At 42.2% G+C, this 21,394-nt stretch overlaps 1 protein-coding gene across 1 annotated transcript in view; it reads left to right on the forward strand.

The window, feature by feature from the left end:
• The window catches only part of LOC122539982 (integrin alpha-8-like), a 108,375-nt gene that overhangs the window by 5,734 nt on the left and 81,247 nt on the right, over positions 1-21,394 (forward strand). The window contains exon 2 of the mRNA XM_043675234.1: positions 15,817-15,947. Within this exon, the coding sequence (XP_043531169.1) occupies positions 15,817-15,947 (131 nt within the window). The remainder of the gene's footprint in view (positions 1-15,816; positions 15,948-21,394) is intronic.

Here is a 21,394-nt window from a genome sequence, read left to right on the forward strand (position 1 = left end):
CCTATCACCCTCACCTTGACCTCTTTCCACTTATCACATTTCCGACGCCCCTCCCCCAAGTCCCTCCTCCCTACCTTTTATCTTAGCCTGCTGGACAAACTTTCCTTATTCCTGAAGAAGGGCTTATGCCCGAAACGTCGATTCTCCTGTTCCCTGGATGCTGCCTGACCTGCTGCGCTTTTCCAGCAACACATTTTCAGCTCTGATCTCCAGCAACTGCAGACCTCACTTTCTGCTTCAAACAGAAGCAAACCCACTTACCAACTTTTCATGGCAATTAAGGATAAATCTCAGTCTGCCACCAACTTATTTTTAAAAATTATTTTTATAAAATCTCTTTCCACTTATCACATTTCCAACGCCCCTCCCCCAAGTCCCTCCTCCCTACCTTTTATCTTAGCCTGCTGGACAAACTTTCTGTCTCAGTCTGCCACCAACTTATTTTTAAAAATTATTTTTATAAAATGAAATTGCAACCAGACATCACAACAGCATCACTACCATATTGGCGGTGGGTAAGTCATTGGAGGTAATTCTGAGTTTACAAACATTTGGAGAGGCACGGATTCATGGAAATTAATGGATTCCCTACAGTGTGGAAACAGGCCATTTGGCCCAACAAGTCCACACCAACCCTCCAAAGAGTATCCCACCCAGATCCATTCTCTTGCCCTATTACTTGACATTTCAAAGAACGAAAGAACAAAGAAAATGGCGGCACAGGAACAGGCCCTTTGGCCCTCCAAGCTTGCACTGATCCAGATCCTCTACCTAAACCTGTCAACTATTTTCTAATGATCTGTATCCATTTGCTCCCTGCCCATTCGTGTATCTGTCTAGGTACATCTTAAATGATGCTATCATGCCCACCTCTACCACCTCCATTGGCAACGCGTTCTACGCACCCACCACACTCTGAGTAAAGAACTTTTCATGCATATCTCCCCTAAACTTTTCCCATCTCACCTTGAACTCATGAACCCTTAGTAATTCAGTGCCCCACTCTCAGAAAAAGCTTCTTGCTATCCACCCTGTCTATATTTCTCATGATTTTGTAGACCTCAATCAGGTTCCCCCCTCAACCTCCACCTTTCTAATGAAAATAATCCTAATCCACTCAACCTTTCTTCATATCTAGCACCCTCCATACCAGGCAACATCCTGGTGAACCTCCTCTCCACCCTCTCCAAAACATCCACATCCTTTTGGTAATGTGGCAACCAGAACTGTACACAGTATTCCAAATAGGGCCAAACCAAAATCCTATACAACTGTAACATGACCTGCCTACTCTTCTACTCAAAGCCCGTCCGATGAAGGAAAGCATGCCGTATGTCTTCTTGACCACTCTATCAATCTGCGATGCCACCTTCAGGATATAATGGACCTGAACACCCAGACCTCTCTCTAAATCAATTTTCCCCAGGGCTTTCCATTTACCGTATAGTTCGCTCTTGAATTGGATCTTCCAAAATGCATCACCGCTCATTTTCTCCAATTGAACTCCATCTGCCATTTCTCTGCTCAACTCTCCAATCTGTCTATATTCTGCTGCATTCTCCGACAGTCCCCTTCACTATCTGCTACTCCACCAATCTTAGTGTCACTTGCAAACTTGCTAATCAGACCACCTATACATTCCTCCAGACCATTTATGTATGTCACAAACAACAGTAGTCCCAACACAGATCCCTGTGGAACACCAATGGTCACAGTTCTCCATTTTGAGAAACACCCTTCGACTACTACTCTCTGTATCCTACTGACCAGCCAGTTCTCTATCCATCTAGTTAGTACACCCTGGACCGCATGTGACTTCACTTCCTCCATCTGCCTACCATGGGAACCTTATTGAATGCTTTACTGAAGTCCATGTATATGACATTTACAGCCCTACTCTCATCAATCAACTTTGTCACCACCTCAAAGAATTCTATTAAGTTGGTATGACGGGAACTTCCCTGCACAAACCATGCTGCCTATCACTGATAAGCCCATTTTCTTCCAAATGTGAATAGATCATATCCCTCAGTATCTTCTCCAGCAGCTTCCCTATCACTGACATCAGGCTCACTGGTCTATAATTACCTGGATTATCCCTGCTACCCTTTTTAAACAAGGGGACAACATTAGCAATTCTCCAGTCCTCCAGGACCTCACCCATGTTCAAGGATATCTGTTAAGGCCCCAGCGATTTCCTCTCTTGCTTCCCTCAGTAACCTGGGATGAATCCCATCCGGACCTGGGGACTTGTCCATCTTAATGTCTCTTCGAATATCCAATACTTTCTCCCTCCTTATGCCGACTTGACCTGGAGTAATTAAAATCTATCCCTAACCTCAGCATCGATGATGTCCCACTTCTTGGTGAATACTGATGCAAAGTACTTATTAAGAATCTCATCCAGTTTCTCTGACGCCATGCATAACTTTCCTCCTTTGTCCTTGAGTGGCCAACCCTTTCTCTAGCTACCCTCTTGCTCCTTATATACGAATAAAAGACTTTGGAATTTTCCTTTAGTAGGTTAGGTTTATTTTCACTAGAAAAAAGGAGATGGGGGGGGGACCTGATTGAGGTTTACAAAATCAGGGTAGAGACAGGGTGGATAGAGACAAGCTCTTTCCCAGGGTGAAGGATTCAATAATGAGAGGTCATGCTTTCAACGTGAGAGGTGGAAAGTTTAAGGGGGATACACGCGGCAAATACTTCACACAGAGGGTGGTGGGCGTTTGGAACGCGTTGCCAGCAGAGATGGTAGAGGCAGGCATGGTAGATTCATTTAAGATGCATCTGGACAGGTGCATGAGTAGGTGAGGAGCAGAGGGAATTGACCAACAGGTTTAGACAGTACATTTGGATCTGCTCAGGCTTGGAGGCCAAAGGACCTGTTCTTGGGCTGTAAACTTTCTTTGTCCTTTGTTCTTTGTTCTTAACGCCATTTGCTAAAGATATTTCATGACCCCTTTTAGCCCTCTTAATTCCTCATTTCATGTTGGTCCTACTTTCCCGATATTCTTCCAAAGTTTCATCTGTTTTCAGTTGCCTATACCTTATGTATGCTTCCTTTTCCCTCTTAGCTAGTCTCACAATTTCACCTGTCATCCATGGTTCCCTAACATTGCCATTTCTCTCCCTCATTTTCACAGGGACATATCTATCTTGCACTCTAATCAGCCCTCTTTAAAAGCCTCCCATAGATCAAATGTGGATTTTCCTTCAAACAGCTCCTCACAATCCACATTCTCCAGCTTCTGCTGAATTCTGCTTTGGTTGGCCTGCCCCCAAGTTAGAACTATTACTTTAGGACCACTCTCGTCTTTGTACATGAGTGTTCTAAAACTTACGGAACTGTGATCGTTATTCCCAAAGTAATCCCCTACTGAAACTTCAACCACCTGGCCGGGCTCATTCCCCAACACCAGGTCCAGAATGACCCCTTCCTGAGTTGGTCTATTTACATACTGTTCTAGAAAACCCTACTGGATGCTACTTACAAATTTTGCCCCATCTAGACCTCTAACACTAAGTGAACCCCAGTCAATGTTGGGAACATTAAAATCTCCCAACACCCTTCCTATTTCTGAGCTGTGCCCATATTGCCTCACTGCTCGAGTCCTCAATAGTATCTTCCTTCAGCACAACTGTGATATCCTCTCTGACCAATAATGCAACTCCTCCACCCATTTTACCTCCCTCTCTAACCCACCGGAAGCATCTATATCCTGTGATATTTCGTTGCCAATTTTGCCCTTCCCTCAACTAAGTCTCAGTAATAGCGACAACATTATTCTCCCAGGTACTAATCCAAGCCCTAAGTTCATCTGCCTTACCTACTACACTTTTCACATTAAAACAAATCCACCTCAGACCACATGTCCCTTTGCATTCATCATCTGTTCCCTGCCTATTCTTCCCCTAAGTCACGCTGACTTCATTATCTAGTTCCTTACAGGCTTTAGTTACTATCTCCACTAACCTAATTTTGGTTTCCATCCCCCTGCCACATTAGTTTAAACCCCCCTGACTAATGCACCTAACCTACACATTTCTAAACACTAGCGGCAATTTAGTCTGGCCAATTCATCTAATCTGCACATCTTTGAACTGTGGGAGGAAACCTGAGCACCCAGAGGAAACCCAAACAGACATGGGGAGAATTTGCAAACTCCAACACAGAAAGTTGCCCAAGGCTAGAATTGATCTAAGGTCCCTGGCGCTGTGAGGCAGCAGGTCTAAAAGCTGAGCCACCATGTAAAATAATAGGGTAGGGGAATAGGTCTGGGTGGGATAGCCTTCTGAGTGTCTGTGTGGACTTGTTGGGCCAAATGGCCTGTTCCACACAGTAGGGATAGGAATTTCTATGATTAGATAAGGTCAGCATGGTTTTATGCAAACTGCATTGAGTTTTTTAATGCAACAACCAAAAGGATTGATGAGGGCAGAGTAGTAGACACTGTTTACTTGGACTTTAGTAAAGCCTTTTACAAAGCTCCACATGGTAGACTAATTAATAAAGTTAGATCACATGAGATTCAGGGTGAGCTTGCCAAATGGATACAAAATTGGCTAAATGGTAGGAGACAGAGGGTGGTGGTGGAATGCTGTTCTTTGGACTGGAGGCCTGTGACCAACGGTATGCTTCAGGGACTGGTACTGGGTTCACTTTTGTTTGTCATTTATATAAATGATTTGAATGAGAATATAGGAGACATAGTTAGTAAGTTTGCAGATCACACCAAATTTGGTGGTTTAGTGGACAGTGAAGAAGGTTATCTAAGGTTACAAAGAAATATCGATGTATTGGGTCAATGGGCTGAGGAATGGCAGATGGGGTTTAGATAAATGTGAACTATTTCATTTTGGTAAAACAAATAAGGTCAACACTTATACAATTAATGGTAGGGCTCTGGGTGGAATGGTAGAACAGAGAGACCTAGGGAGTTCAAGTAAGTCTGAAATTTGCAGCACAGATAAACAATGTGGTTAAAAAGGTGTTTAGCACACTTGCCTTCATTGCTTAGACCTTTGAGTATAGGAGTTGGGACGCCATGTTCAGGTTGTACAGGATGTTGGTGAGGCCTCTTCTGGAATACTGTGTCCGGTTCTAGGAAGGATATTATATTAAACTGGAGAGGGTTCAGAAAAGACTTACCAGGATGTTGCCGCTGAAGATATCTTTGAGATATAAAAATAGACTGGAAAGACTGGGCATTTTTCATTGGAGTGTAGGAAGTTGAGGGGCAACCTTATAAACTGGGAGGTATTTTTTAAGGTGAGACGAGAAAGATTTAAAAAGGACATGAGAGACAATATTTTTACACTGAGTGGTTCATGCGTGGAATGAATTGCCAGAGAAAGTGGGTGGCATCTGGTACAGTTACAATATTTAAAAGACATTTTGATAAGAACATGAATAGGAAAGGTTTGGAGAAGCTTGAACCAAGCACAGGCAGGTGGAATTAGTTTAATTTGGGGACATGGTCAGCATGGACTGTTTGGACTGAAGAGTCTGTTTCCATGCTTTATGACTCTATGACTCTATAACTTGTCTAGTTTCTTCAGAAAGTGAAAGTTTTGAGTAGCAGATATTCAATAGAATCTTCAGAAGTGTCAATGAACTAAATTACTTGTACTCAAATTCTCAGGCATTGAGAGGAAGAGAAAAAATGCGTGAGGCAATAAAGATGGGGAGGCGTCTTAAGAGCAAGAGATTCAGATAACACTGAAGAAGGATTGATGAGGATAATATATAGCAACAAATTGGAGTTGTGGGGGATAGAGTTTTTATTTTTAAGTAACACACTCCATTTCAAGTGAAGATGGTACTTTACCACAAGGATGGCAATTTATGCTGATATTCCATTGCAGTACTGAGGGAATTGGGCACTGACAGAAATGTTGTGTGTCAGATGGGATGTTAAACTGAGCACTGTTGGTTTTCTCAGGCAGGTAGAAAATATCCCATGGCACTACTTGAGGAGAACATTGGCAAGTGATACTCAGTGCCCAAGGCAATGGTTAACAATCTGGTCATCCAGGCATTTTTCTCATTGCTGTGTGTGGGAGCTTGCTGCTGCATCTTTTACAGCACAACATTGATGGCAGTTCAGAAAATGTTTCACAACTAGCAATTACATCAGAAAGTCCTGAAGTGGTGAAAATGCCATATAAATAGAAATTAATTCTTTGGAGAGATTAGGCAGAAATAGACTGTTTCCAGTTATTGAAGGATCTAGAAGGAATGGACATCGATGTATGAAGAAAGCTCATTTTTTTAGGACAGAGAGCCTTAAAGTTATGGAAAGAAATACCATAGTTATAGGTTGAAGGACAGCCATGTAAACATTTAGAAGTGGATTGGTTTCAAACACCGCATTATTTATCTTGTTCTCTTCTCTGAATTCACTGTCCTCTTATTGTTAAACTTTGGAAAGCCAGCTGGTGAAAAAGGGAACTAAAAGTCAATCTTTACTCAGTTTCCATTTACTCACGGAGAAACATTGCAAGTGAATAACTCCCCACCCTACTCACTGTTCCAAAGACAATATTGCTTCTTTATATGTGCTCAAATAATGAATATGTTGCATTTGATTGTTCTTATCCTTAACTTATACAATCAAGCCTTGTCCTCCCTAAATCTCTGACTCCATGAAAACCCTCTTAGCAGTAATCATGGGCCCCTTTTGAACTTGTTTCTTCATATGGCCTTGCTAGTTCCATTGTTTCATTTGCAGGTAAGGCCATCTATGACCATTTTCTGTATCATTCAACATTCAGATCCCCTTTTTGTGCCTAAAACCCTATCTCCTTCTGTACCCATTCCTGGGAAAATAAACTGTCCCCCCATTTAGTTACAATTGCACTTTCAAAATTCCAAAGTGTGTATCCCTTGGTCCTCTATTCACCAGAACATTTCTATAGCTGTTCAACAGCCTCACCTCCATCTTCAATGTCCCAGTCCTCAATAAAGCCATAATTCTCTCACCATCCTCCTTGTACTGCCTTGACCTTCCTTAAATCCAAGGAATACAGACTCAGAGAGAATGTAGAGACAACTGAATAAACAAGCTACAATCCAGACCTCTGGTTGGTCCAGATAAAATATTATTAGCTCCTGCACTCAGCTGCCAAACCAATATATCATTTCCAGAACATGGCGGATTTCACAGGAAACCATAGGAATTCTTTCCCTATTGCAAAAAGTCTTCTCAGACTAATCTCCCCTGTCCTTCCTTCCTCATCTCCAAAAACAAGTGCGAGGAGCTGACGGAGCCCTTTGATACCATGATGTTGAGTGTCTCCCTTCCAATAATCTGGCTGTGTTTCCCTTACTAATACCCTGCTACCCTGGACAAACTCTGTCTGCCTCTAGTCTCTCTCCAGTGCCCCCTCATGCGCTCCTTGAAATTATTTTGTTCATACATCTGCCTTGATTGTTTCATCATCAACAGAGACTAACCTCCTGATCCCTTGGTCCTATTCCCACTGAACCGCCAATCACCCAGCTTCCCTGAACCTCAGCTGAGCCAATAGAAACTCTCTTCAGATATTTATCCTTTAATCTGTTGCCATCACCCTCTCAAAAACCCCAACCACTGACTCTTTGACATTTCAAAGTCCTGTCCCATCTCCAATCTAAGATCTTGAAATTCCATTATCTTCCAAATCTATTCCCAGCTTTCCCAAAACTTCCGTTTGAATCCCTCCAAACAGATTGTTGTACCTACCACAGTACAGGATTGAATTCTATCAACATTGAGAAAAGAACCCTATGTGACAGTGAGAAAGATGAACTTTCCTTCCTTGATCTTATTAAGTTGTCTACAGTATTTGACACAGTATAACACCATCCTCCTTAAGTATGTCTCTGCTAACATTCAGCTGGGTGGGACTGCTCTCACGTTGTTCCATTCTCATAGGTTCAACCATAGCTGGAAAATCATTTACAATGGCTTCTCTTCCTGCTTCCATAGTACATTTGAGGTCAGAGATTGAAATGATGGTCGCCCAAACCATAAGATATATGAGCGGAATTAGACCATTTGATCTATCAAGCCTGCTTTGCCATATGTTTATGGCCTAGATGTTTCTCAACCCCATTCTCCTGCCTTCTCCCCATAACTTTTGATCTCCTCACTAATCAAGAAACTGTCTATTTCTGTTTTCAATCACTCAAAGACTCAACCTCCTCCACTGCCTTCTGTGGCAATGTGTTCCACAGATTCACCACATTTTGGCTGAGAAAGCTTCTCCTCTTCTCAGTTCTAAAGAACTTGCCCCTTCACTCTAAAGCTGTGGCCTCAGGTCTTTCCTCCTGGTGGAAACATCTTCTCTACACTCACTCTATCCAGGCCTCTTAGTATTCCATAAGTTTCAATCAGATCTCCTCTCATTCTTCTAAACTCCATCAAGGATAGACTCAATGTCCTCAACCGCTCCTCATATGACAAGCCTTTCATCCCCAGGTTCATTCTTGTAAAACGCCTGTGGACCCTGACCAATGCCAACATATCCTTCCTTAGATACAGAGCCCAAAACTGCTCACAACATCCCAATTGTGGCCTGACCAGAGCCATATACAGCCTCAGCAGTACATCTCTGCTCTTTTAACTCTCTTGAAATGAATGCTGACATTGAATTTGCCATTCTAACTACCAACTGAATCTACATGTTTACCTTAAGAGAATCCTCAATTAAGACCCTTTGTGCTTCAGACCTCTAAAGCCTTTCCGCATTTAGAAAAGAATCTATGCCTCTAATCTTCCTATCAAAGTGCATTACATCACATTCTCCCTTATTGTATTCCATCTGCTACTTCATTCTCCACAATTCAAGCCCTTCTGCAGCCTTGCCATTTCCCATACCTGATCCTCCACTGTCCACAGCTTAATTCATAGCCGATGCCTTTCCCCCATTCCCCCCGTGCTGTCTGACCTACACTGACTGACTGGAAAGCCATATCTCGATTACAAATTCTCATCCTTGTTTCCAAGCCTCACGCTTCCCTACTTTTACAATCTCTTCCAGCCAAACAAACCCATACGCCCACACTCTAACTTTGGCTTTTTGTGCATCCCCAGCATTAAGTACTTCACCGTTGGTCATTGTACTGACAGATATCTCAGCCTCAATTCCTGGAATTTCTCCCGACACCTGTTGCCCCTCTACTTCACTTTCTTCACAAAAAAGCTGTTTAAAGCCAAGCTTTTTGATCTAAAATCCCCATATGTGACACCCTGTCATACTCTTCATTTATAATATTCCTGTGAGGTGCACTTGGAACTTTTGTAATATTTGAAAAGCACTATATAAAAATGAAATGTTTTTCTTATGGCTAGGTCTTCCTGAATGAGAAGGAAACAAGAGGTTTGTAAATAAGGCCAAGGGCAATGGAAATGATAACCAGTAACTAATTGCCTCCAGTTATCCCATTGTCTTTGCAATTTCCACATATTTTTGTGTATATGTATTAACGAAGTCTTTTATTTGGGGCTTTGCCTTCTCCTCTAGTAACTCACAACAACCATCTCAAAGGTAAATAGAAACTAATAACAAATATTGGCTAGATTAGAGTCATATAGTCAGAGAGGTATACAGCATGAAACAGACCCTTCATTCCAACTTGTCCATTCCTACCAGATATCCCAACCTAATCTAGTTCCATTTGCCAGCACCTGGCCCATATCCCTCCTATTCATCCCTTCCTATTCATATACCCATATACCCATCCAAATGCCTTTTAAATGTCTCACTTGTATCAGCCTCCACCATTGCCTCTAAGGCCCCTTTTATAATTTTCTCCTCTCACCCTAAACCTATGCCCTCTATTCCTGAACTCCCCCACCCCAGGGAAAAAACTTTGTCTATTTATCCTATCCATGCCCCTCATGATTTTATAAACCTCTATAAGGTCACCCCTCAGCCTTTGAAGCTACAGGGAATACAGTCCCAGCCTGATCACCTGATGAAGGAGCGTCGCTCCGAAAGCTAGTGTGCTTCCAACTAAACCTGTTGGACTATAACCTGGTGTTGTGTGATTTCTAACAAAGTCCTACTAAGATTTGCTTTCCCAAAATGCAGCACCTCGCATATATCTAAATTAAACTCCATCTGCCACCCATTAGCCCATTGGCTCATCTGATCAAGATCCCGCTGTAATTTAAGGTAACCTTCGACGCTCCAGGGAAAACAGTCCCACTACATCTCCAATTTTGGTGCCATCTGCAAACTTACTAACTATACCTCCTATGTTTATATCCAAATCATTTACATAAATGATGAAAAGTAGTGGACCCAGCACCAATCCTTGTGGTACTCCACTGGACACAGGCCTCCAGTCTGAAAAACAACCCTCCTCCACCACCTTCTGTCTTCTACCTTTCAACCAGTTCTGTATCCAAATGGCTAGTTCTCCCTACATCCCACCAGACCTAAGCTTGCTAACCAATCTCCCATGGGAACCTTGTCGAACACCTTACTGAAGTCCATATAGATCAGGTCCAATGCTCTGCCCTCATCAATCCTCTTCATTAATTTTTCAAAAAAACTCAATCATGAGACAGGACTTCCCACACACAAAGCCATGTTGACTAACCCTAATCAATCCTTGCCTTTCCAAATACTTGTAAATCCTGTCTCTCAGGATTCTCTCCAGCAACTTGCCCACCACCGACGTCAGGCTCACCGGTCTATAGTTCCCTGGCTTGTCCTTACCACCTATCTTAAATACCTCATTAGCCAACCTCCAGTCTTCTGGCACCTCACCTGTGACTATTGATTGATACAAATATTCTTAGCAAGGGGCCCAGTAATCACTTCCCTAGCTTCTCATAGAGTTCTAGGGTACACCTGATCAGGTCCAGGGGATTTATCCACCTTTATGTGTTTCAAGACATCCATCACTTCCCTCTGTAATATGGACATTTTTCAAGATGTCACCATCTATTTCCCCACATTCTATATCTTCCATGTCCTTCTCCACAGTAAACACTGATGCAAAATACTCGTTTAGTATCTCCCCCGTCCCCTGCAGCTTCACACAAAGGCCACCTTGCTGATCTTTGAGGGGCTGTATTAGCTCCCTAGTTACGCTTTTGTCCTAAATATATTTGTAAAAACCCTTTGGATTCTCCTTAACTCTATTTGCCAAAGCCATCTCATGTCCCCTTTTTTCCTTCCTGATTTCCCTCTTAAGTATACTCCTATTGCCTTTATACACTAAGGATTCACTCAATCTTTCCTGCCTATATCTGACATATGCTTCCTTCTTTTTCTTAACCAAACCCTCAATTTCTTTAGTCATCCACTATTCCTGACACTTAACAGCCTTTCCTTTCACCCCTGAAAATGTGTTGCTGGAAAAGCGCAGCAGGTCAGGCAGCATCCAAGGAGCAGGAGAATCGACGTTTTGGATATGAGCCCTTCTTCAGGAAATTCACCCCAACAGGAAGGTACTTTCTCTGGACTCTCATTATCTCATTTCTGAAGGCTTCTCATTTTCCAGTTGTCCCTTTATCTGCAAACTTCTGCACCCAATCAGCTTTTGAAAGTTCTTGCCTAATACCATCAAGATTAGCCTTTCTCCAATTTAGAACTTCAACTGTTAGATCTGGTCTATCCCTTTCCATCACTATTTGAAAACTAATAGAATTATGGTCGCTGGCCCCAAAGTGCTCCCCAACTGACACCTCAGTCACCTGCCCTGCCTTATTTCCCAAGAGTAGGTCAAGTTTTGCAGCTTTTCTAGTAGGTACATCCACATACTGAATCAGAAAATTGTCTTGTACACACTTAACAAATTCCTCTCCATCTAAACCCTGAACACTATGGCAGTCCCAGTCTATGTTTGGAAAGTTAAAGTCCCCTACCACAACCACCCTATTATTCTTACAGATAACTGAAATCTCATTCCAAATTTGTTTCTCAATTTCCCTCTGACTATTCCGGGATCTATAATACAATCCCAATAAGGTGATCATCCCTTTCTTGTTTCTCAGTTCCACCCAAATAACTTCTCTGGGTGTATTTCTGGGAATATCCTCCCTTAGCACAGCTGTGATGCTATCCCTTATCAAAAACGCCACTCTCCCTCCTCTCTTGCCTTCCTTTCTATCCTTCCTAAAGCATTTGTATCCTGGAACATTAAGTTGCCTGTCCTGTCCAGCCCTGAGCACATTTCTGTAATTGCTATTATATCCCAGTCCCATGTCCCTAACCATGCCCTGAGTTCATCTGCCTTCCCTGTTAGGTATCTTGCATTGAAATAAATGCAGTTTAATTTATCAGTCCTACCTTGTTCTCTGCTTTGATCCTGCCTGTCCTGTTTGACTCACTTCTTTTCTTAACTGTACCAGCCTCAGATTGATCTCTTTCCTCAGTATCTCCCTGGGTCCCATACCCTCACTTTACTAAATTAAATCCTCCTGAGCAGCACTAGTAAATCTCTAGATGTAGGTTTGCTTGCAAAGCTGGAAGGTGCATTTTCAGATGTTTCGTCACCATACTAGGTAACATCTTCAGTGAGCCTCCGAACGAAGCACTGGTGATGTAGTCCACTTTCTATTTATATGTTTGAGTTTCCTAGGGTTGGTGATGATGTCATTTCCTGTGGTGACATCATTTCCTACAGTGACGCCATTTCCTATTCTTTTTCTCATGGGGTGGTAAATGGGATCCGAGTCAATGTATCTGTTGATAGAGTTCCAGTTGGAATACCATGCTTGGAGCTACAAATACATAGTTGAGCTACAAATCTTCTCAACACTGTCTAGCAAATCTCCCTGCCAGTATTTTAGTCTCCTTCCAATTCAGGTGCAATCCATCCTTACTATGCACGTCACTTCTACCCCAAAAATGTGAATTGTTCTCTCATACACCAGCTCTTCAGTCATACATTCATCTGCTCTATCCTCCTATTCCTACCCTCGCTAGCTCATAACACCGGGAGCAATCCAGATATTACTGCCCTCAAGGACCTCCTTTTTAAATTCCTACCTAACTTTCCATATTTTCCCTTCAAAATCTCATCCTTTTCCCTTCCTATGTCATTGGCACCAATGTGTACAATGACCTCCTGCTGGGCCCTCTTCCCCTTGAGAACATTCTGCATCATCTCTGAGACATCTTTGATCCTGGCACCAGGGAGGCAACACACCATTCTGTTTTTCACTGCTGGCCACAGAAACGTCTGTCTGTGCCCCTGACTAGAGAGTCCCCTAACACAATTGATCGCTTGGAACCTGATGTACCCCTCATTACTTTAGAGCCAGTCTCAGTATCAGAAACTTGTCTGTTCATGCTACATTCCTTTGAGAGTCCATTACCCCCTACATTTTCCAAAACAGCACACTTGTTTGAAATGGGGATAGCTACAGAAGACTCCTGTACTACCCATCTACCTGTCCTACCTTTCTTGGAGCTAACCCATCTACCTGACTGTAATTGTGGCTTTATTTCCCTTCCTATAGCTGCTATCCATCACATTCCCTAACTCTTGTAAATTCCTCATTGCCTCTAACTGTAGCTCCAACTGATACATTTGATATGACAGGATTCACAACCAATGACATTTATTGCAGATATAATCCTCAGTAACCCTTCAACTCTCTCTCAAAACTTCCACAACCAACAAGAAGAGCACATCACTCTACTAAAAGCTATTTTGCTTCTTCCAATCTACAGACCCACAAAATAGCGCCATCTTATTGCTCTGCAAAACACTGTTCCAGACTAACTTAATACTTCTGGCTTATAATTAAATCAAGAGACAGATCCTAATTAAAACATACAATTAAGAACGAACCCACTCTAGTCACTATTGTAGATTTACAGCAAGGCTACACGTAAAACTATTGACTTATCTATTTCTGTGCTGTGACCTCTCCCCAACAGGTGCCTCCAAGATCAGTTGTGAAGACCTGATTTATTTTCTTGGCTACAGTATCTTTTCCAGTAGGAAACCACTTGTATTTGTACTTTATACAAGTTAGCACATTGTAATGAGGTGAAAAAATGCAATACAGTTGCTTGAGTGGTTTATATTTCTATTCTTCAACTGAGGACTACAAATAGATTATGACTCTTTACCCTGCATTTTGTATGTCATAAATCAAAGGATTCAGTGCTCAGCTGAGAAGTTATGTGTTTGCCTTTGGATCTCTGCACTTACAACAGTTTCAAATAAATGTAGGCGAATTTACTTGCAAGCTTAATGCACTGCTAGAACCCTGAAACAGAGAAACATGATGTGAGTGATTGCAAGACCAAAGCTAGGAGATGGGCTAAAATATGGTATGAAAGACAGCTCAATAGCTTTGGTGGAAAAGTAGATTACATTCAAAGAGTTTGAACATAGATACTGGGGAGAAAGAGGAAGGAATGAATAATGTTGACATGAAGAAAGAAAATGAGGGATATCATTCCCGTGCAGTGGAAGAAGAATTTGGGAAAAAATAATCAAGTTCAAGTTGAAATGTGTTGATGTTAAAATCTGTATCAGACTTCCTTGTCATTTTGTATATGGTGTTGTTAATTATGTGTTAATAATTTGGAAATAAATTGTTGTCAAATAATTTGGTAGTGTCACATATCAGTTTGATTTCCTCAGTTAGATTTCTGACATGCACAATAACCCTTCACCATAGTGAATTCTTTTGAGAGTTTCTGTTCATGCAATACATTGTTCGACATAAGAGCACATTACACTTCCCTAAATCCAGAATGTTTTGCCTTATATTACCATAATTCTCTAGTGTGGGCTGAGATACTTGTAATGCTCCTGCAGTCTAACCAATCAACTATAAGGGTAGATCTCATCAAGTTATTTTAAGGTGTGCAGAAAGATACCCACCTCTGAATGAGAAGGCTATTTTACCCACTAATCTTGATTCAGACAGTTAGAGCACTTACAGTTTAAAAATTAAGGGTTTCCCATTTAAAATGCAAATAAGGGCTTTTCTTTACTTGGGGTTGATAGTCTGTGGAATTCTGTTCCCCAGATAAACAATGGAGATAGAGCCACTGGATCTTCTTAAATTTGAGATAATCATTTTTGATTGACAGGAGAGTAAAAGGGTATGGTGGGTAGATGGGAATATAGAGGGGAGCCCTCCATTAAATCAGCTATGATCATATCAAGTGGCAAAACAGGTTAGGGACTGAGTGGCCTATTCCTGCTCCCAATACATAAGTCTTTGGAGCTCTACAGAACTGCTTGTTTGGTGCATCAGATCATTATGGAAAGTTGATTCAATTTCAAACTTCAGTCACTGGGTTTGTTACTGCTGCCTCACAGCGCCAGAGACCCAGGTTCAATTCCCGCCTCAAGCGATTGACTGTGTGGAGTTTGCACATTCTCCCCGTGTCTGTGTGGGTTTCCTCCGGGTGCTCCGGTTTCCTCCCATAGTCCAAAAACGTGCAGGTTAAGTGATTTGGCCATTTTAAATTGCCCATATCGTTAAGTGTAGGGGAATGGGTCTGGGTGGGTGTGCTTCAGTGTGGACTTGTTGGGCCGAAGGGCCTGTTTCCACACTGTAATTAATCTAATCTCTATGTCAGATTAACGTAACTGAACATGTATGATAGTGTACAATCTCATATTTGCACATCTCAGCTATAGTACCTCCAAGATATTTATAATTGAATGCAGAAAAGTTTCAGCTAAATTTCTGTGTACAAAGTAATTCTGTCCACAATTGATATACTAGAAGTAAATGTAATAAAAAAGTTTTTAGTTCAGAGGTAAGATACAAACAAACTGAAAGAGTAAAGTATTACAACAGAGAAAAATAATTTAAAGATTTTCCTGTTTGTTTGCAGTCCAGGTGTGCTGATTGGTGCCCCCAAGGCAAATACTACACAAGAAAACATAATAGAAGGTGGAGCAGTGTTTCTCTGTCCTTGGTCAAGTAATGGAAATCACTGCAACATAATACCATTCGACACGGAGGGTAAGTTCAACAGCTCACTCAGTTGATTCTGCAAATTGTGGAGTTTGTAGCCTCTGATATTACAGTCCGCAAGAACAGTGTAACTCTAAGTCAACTTGAGCAAAATTTGTCACCTACCTAAACCCCTTTAATATCAATGGAATATTGAACACTTCTGCTCACGATAATGAGTATAAAATATATCAGCCAAGATCTTCTAGTCTCTGGGTCATCACAGACTGGATGTATGGCCATAGATGTCAATGCCATCCTACAGACTTCCTGATATGTTGCCTCTGTGGCTATTGCTCAGGAAGTTTGAATTTCTGAAAGGGATTTTCCTGTTCTTCTGGACTGTTTGAGAAAAGGATTTGAGTTGAAGTGGGGACTCTAGGCAGTTCTGAAGAAACATTAAAACTTGTGAATGCAGCATACTGGTCTGACTCAACTTGTATACCTCAACATAGAGCTCTAGCATGATCAAACATTCATTTTGAATTTTGTTTCTGATTTGTTACTGATCTGTTCCTGGTTATTCTCTCTGGGAGCTGGATAGTTACCTGCAAAATGTTAGACAGACAATTCCTAAGGAAGGAATTGCTTGTCCACATCCCTGAAAGAAAGTTTATGACAAACAGAGAAATAATAGGAAAAAAAGTAGGCCATTCAGCCCTTTAAGCCTGGTTTGTCATTCAATATGATAAGGGCTGATCATCCAACTCAGTGCCCTCTTCCTGCTTGCTCCACATGCCCTTTGATCCCTATAGACCTAAGAGGTTTGCAGATGACACCACAATTGGAGGTATGACGGGGAGCAAAGAAGGTTACCTCAGAGTACAACGAGAACTTGATCAGATGGGCCAATGGGCTGAGAAGTGTCAGATGAAGTTTAATTTAGATAAACATGAGGTGCTGCATTTTGGAAAAGCAAATCAGTGCAGGACTTATACACTTAATGGTAAGGTCCTTAGGAGTGCTGCTGAACAAAGAGACCTTGGAGTGCAGGTTCATAGTTCCTTGAAAGTAGAGTTGCAGATAGATAGGATAGTGAAGAAGGTGTTTGGTATGCTTTCCTTTATTGTTCAGAGCATTGAGTACAGGAGTTGAGAGGTCAGGTTGTGGCTGTACAGGACATTGGTTAGGCCACTTTTGGAATATTGTGTGCATATCTGGTCTCCTTCCTATCAGAAAGATATTGTGAAACTTGAAAGGGTCAGAACAGATTTACAAGGATGTTGCCAGGATTGGAGGATTTGAGTTAAAGGGAGAGGTTGAATAGGCTGGTGTTGTTTTCTCTGGAGCGTCAGAGGCTGAGAGGTGACCTTACAGAGGTTTATAAAATCATGAGGCGCATGGATATGATAAATAGACAAGGTTTTTTCCCAGGGGTGATGGAGTCCAGAACTGGAGGGCATAGGTTTAGGGTGAGAGGGGAAAGATATAAAAGGGACCTAAGAGGCAACTTTTTCACACAGAGGGTGGTACGTGTGTGTGGAATGGGCTGCCAGAGGAAGTGGTTGAGGCTGGATGGGTATAAGAATAGGAAGGGTTTGGAGGGATATGGGCCAAGTGCTGGCAAATGGGACTAGATTAGGTTGGGATATCTGGTCATCAAGGACGAGTTGCGACAAAGGGTCTGTTTCCATGCTGTACAGCTTTATGACTCTCTTAACTATATCAATCACCTTCTCGAAACCAGTCAAAGTTTTGGTTTCAACCCGTTTCTGTGGTGAGCTGACATCACCTAACTTGGGGAGGGGGGGACCTTGAAGGTGGATCTGACGGATCTCTGAATGAGCCAATTTTGGGGACGTTGGGCAGGATTCTTTTGGCAGCACAGGAAAGATGGTGACTTTTTAAAATACATCCAGGCAGGAACGAGAGTGTCACCATCTTCTTGGGGGAGTGATCCTAATGAGCAAAGGGCACACTCAACCCAAACTAGTGCGCCTTTCTTTCCTGGCATCTTAAACTTTTTTTTAGAAAGTAGAAATCCCACACATGCTTTTTTTTAAAATCATGCCAACTGCTTTATGACTTGGCTGGCATAATAGTAGAGTCAATTATGTTTTTCATAAGCTCAGTTGGTCCTTCAGTATTTATTTATGTACGGTGCGCAGGTTACCAATTTTGGTATCCACCCACCCTTTGCATTATGGGAAAGTAACTTGATAGTGTGGTGCTGGAAAAGCACAGCAGGTCAGGCAGCATCCAAGGAGCAGGAGCATCAACGTTTCGGGCAAGAACTTTTCATCTTCTTGATTAAAGGTTCTTGCCCAAAATGTCAATTCTCCTGCTCCTCGGATACTGCCTGACCTGTTGTGCTTTTCCAGCACCACACTCTCGACTCTGATCTCCAGCATCTGCAGTCCTTACTTTCTCCTCATAGATGGGAATGTGGAGTGCCAGCCTATATTACATGGCCTTGCCCACATCCACTGAAAACAGAAGTGGCAGGGGCATGTAATATCCAGCTCCTAATCTAACTCCTGAGTAACTATACAACTGACCCACACCCTGATCAGTGACACTAACTTGCCTCAAATACAGACCACCGAAGCTCCCCAAAATCCATCCCCAGACCTGATCCGACCCAATCACTCTGATGACTCTTGCAAACTTGACTAACCCTCACCATCCATTTTCAATCCTGACCAACCTGACCACTCAGCCTCACCATTGACCAGCTCCCAACCAGACAGCCCACCTTGACATCACCAAACCAACCACAAACCCACCTACCCACTCAACCATGTCACCCACCATACCCACCTCCCATTCCTGGCACCCTATCTAAGCATCGGTCTGGGGGGGTATTGGCTGGAAGCTCTCAGTTATCAAGCCTTCCTCCCTGGTGGCCTTGATTCCTGAGGAAGACCCCCACCCCCTCAGTGGTCTTGCCATTGGTCGATGGGTTTATGGTTTGATAGACCTTCCTGCAAAGAGGAAGCATGGATCTCTCCTTGTCTCATCAATGCCTCAGAAAGATTCTGACCTTTGGTTTTAATCAGAAGAATTTGCTCAAAACTGTATGTTTTTTGCATTCTTGGTTTATCCAGTGTGAGTCATACAGTCAACAATTCCTAGCTCGCTGGTACTGTGAAAGGTTTGAATTGCAGGATGGTCAACAGCCAAATGATGCAGCAGAATAGGATTGACTCAGTATGACACCATGGTGTGATGTGGCGAGATATATTGACAATTTGCCACTATCACATTGTGGTACTTAACATTAGCTCTCATAAAACAGTGACAAGGTGTGGGTCACACAGTACTGAAGAACTCAATATCCTTTTATCACAGCTCATGGTACCTACCTCTGCACACTGTGTCACAAAGCTGGTCCTTTTTTCTAAAAGCTCTTCCTTTTCTCAAGGATACTGTGTCCTTGATTTCTTTTTCAGAGGGGTCATAAAACACTCCAGGCTCTGAAATCGCTGGGTTTGGTACAGAAATAAAAGGGTATTGAGAGGTGTTTTTGTCTATAAGTAAACAGATGAGACTTTAGGTTAAAGCCTTTATGTTTAGAAGTGACCTTATTAATGAAAGAGGAGTAGCTAGTACTGGAAACTGAAGTTCAGTTAGCAGATGAGTTCAGCAGTGGACTGTGTGAAGAAAGGCTGCTAAACTCTCTCTCCTTCTATCCTTCTAACTTCGACCTGTATACATTTTTACTGTGTTTAAGGGATTTGCTTATTGGGACCGTTGTGTATATTCGGAACAGCTTACTTAAGTCTAGTCTGGATAGACTGAGTTCTGTAGGTATTCTTTATTCAGTTCTTTGTGTTTCATTATGTAATGTTGTGAATAAATTTTTGTCCGTTTTAAAACCTGGTAGTCAACCTAGCTAGCTTACTCTGGGTAACTTTCACTGTACACTTACCAAAACAAATTGCAAAGTGATGGTCTGGGCTACCTGCTTAAGGATGTTTTGAGTAGTGTGGCCTAGTCCATGACAAATGCAATTGTGACCTTCTGGGCTCAAACTGAGCAATTTGGGTGAAATCTGTAACATGCTTCCCTCAGTCATGCTCCAAGAGGACACAGTAAGATGGAAACTGAGACCTTTAGACCATTGGCTCACATATATGATATGGTGATGTTATCACGACAATGTCCCTTAAAGGTATATTGGACATCTGCTGTGAGACATAACACAACAGGAAAGGGACTAACATGGACAAGAAGACCAATCAGATATTTGTATACTGAGCTAGATTTCTCTTTCCCCATCCTATCAATATCCTACTCCCCAACCGACACAGAGAAGTGCCAACAGGAAAGCAGAGTGTGTCAAATATTCTGCACTGGTCCAGTTAATGCCCTTCCCCAGAGATCTGGAGAAAGGAGGCAGAGGTTGACTCTGGGGAGCAAAGTAATTATTTGAATGGAAGGATTGGATACCTCTTCTGCAAATTCAAATGGACTTGGAAGTTTTACCCATTCGAGACTTGACGTCAGTCTGGATTTTCTACCATTAAGGCGTTGGTGGGTCAAGGATGTTTTCTTGAGCCGACTCTGCATTATAAATGACTTCTGGCCCCACAGCTCAAGATATAGTAATGTCATTAGAAGCACTAACTTGTCCTACATTGCTACCACCTCATTGCAAAGAGAAAATGTAACTTTCAGTAACCACCCAGAACTCGCAATTCAACATCAATCTTCCAATATAATAGGAAGAATCTTCAAAAATATGTGAAGTTCCATTATCTGAATGACTATTCTATGTGTGTGGTGGAAAAAAGTTCCAGTTACCAACTAACTCATATAAACTGTTTCTTTTTCTGTAATTTAAAAAGTAAGAGAATAGGCAAGAGCTCATATCAAATAAAGAGCTAATGACAATGACCAACATTTTTTTGAGCCATGTTCATTACCAAATACCATGCATATAATTCTCTTTAATATGGTGTGTTGACTTGCTGACTGCACTGGTCTTTGATTCAGAGCTTTGCAAAATATGTGCTTAAAGGTTAGCAGTGTGCAGTTGTGATGAAGATGGTATTCATTTTATCCCATCTGGATTCATGCCAGACACATCATTACAGTGGAGGAAAATCTCCACTGCTGAGAAAGGCAGCTGGACTTCTTGGCCAGAGGCTGTGTGGGGGAACTGACATGGAGCAGGCAGCTGGATCTATGTTTGTTAAGTCTGTAAGACCAATTGATTGTTGCAGCAGTTGCTAAGCATTCAACTCATCAACACTTGAACTCAAACTCAAAACTGAAACAGTTCAATGAGCTGAAAGACCAATAACTATATTAGTCAGGTGGAAATGTCTATCTAGGAGAAAGTGAGGACTGCAGCTGGTGGAGATCAGAATCGAGAGTGTGGCACAGCCTGTCAGGCAGCATCCGAGAAGCAGGAGGATCAACGTTTCGGGCATAAGCCCTTCATCAGGAATGAGGCTTGTAGGCCAGTGGGGGCTGAGAGATAAATGGGAGGGGGGGGTGGGCCTGGGGGG

This window comes from Chiloscyllium plagiosum, chromosome 33 (assembly GCF_004010195.1).
Source record: "Chiloscyllium plagiosum isolate BGI_BamShark_2017 chromosome 33, ASM401019v2, whole genome shotgun sequence".
NCBI classification, from domain to species: domain Eukaryota; kingdom Metazoa; phylum Chordata; class Chondrichthyes; order Orectolobiformes; family Hemiscylliidae; genus Chiloscyllium; species Chiloscyllium plagiosum.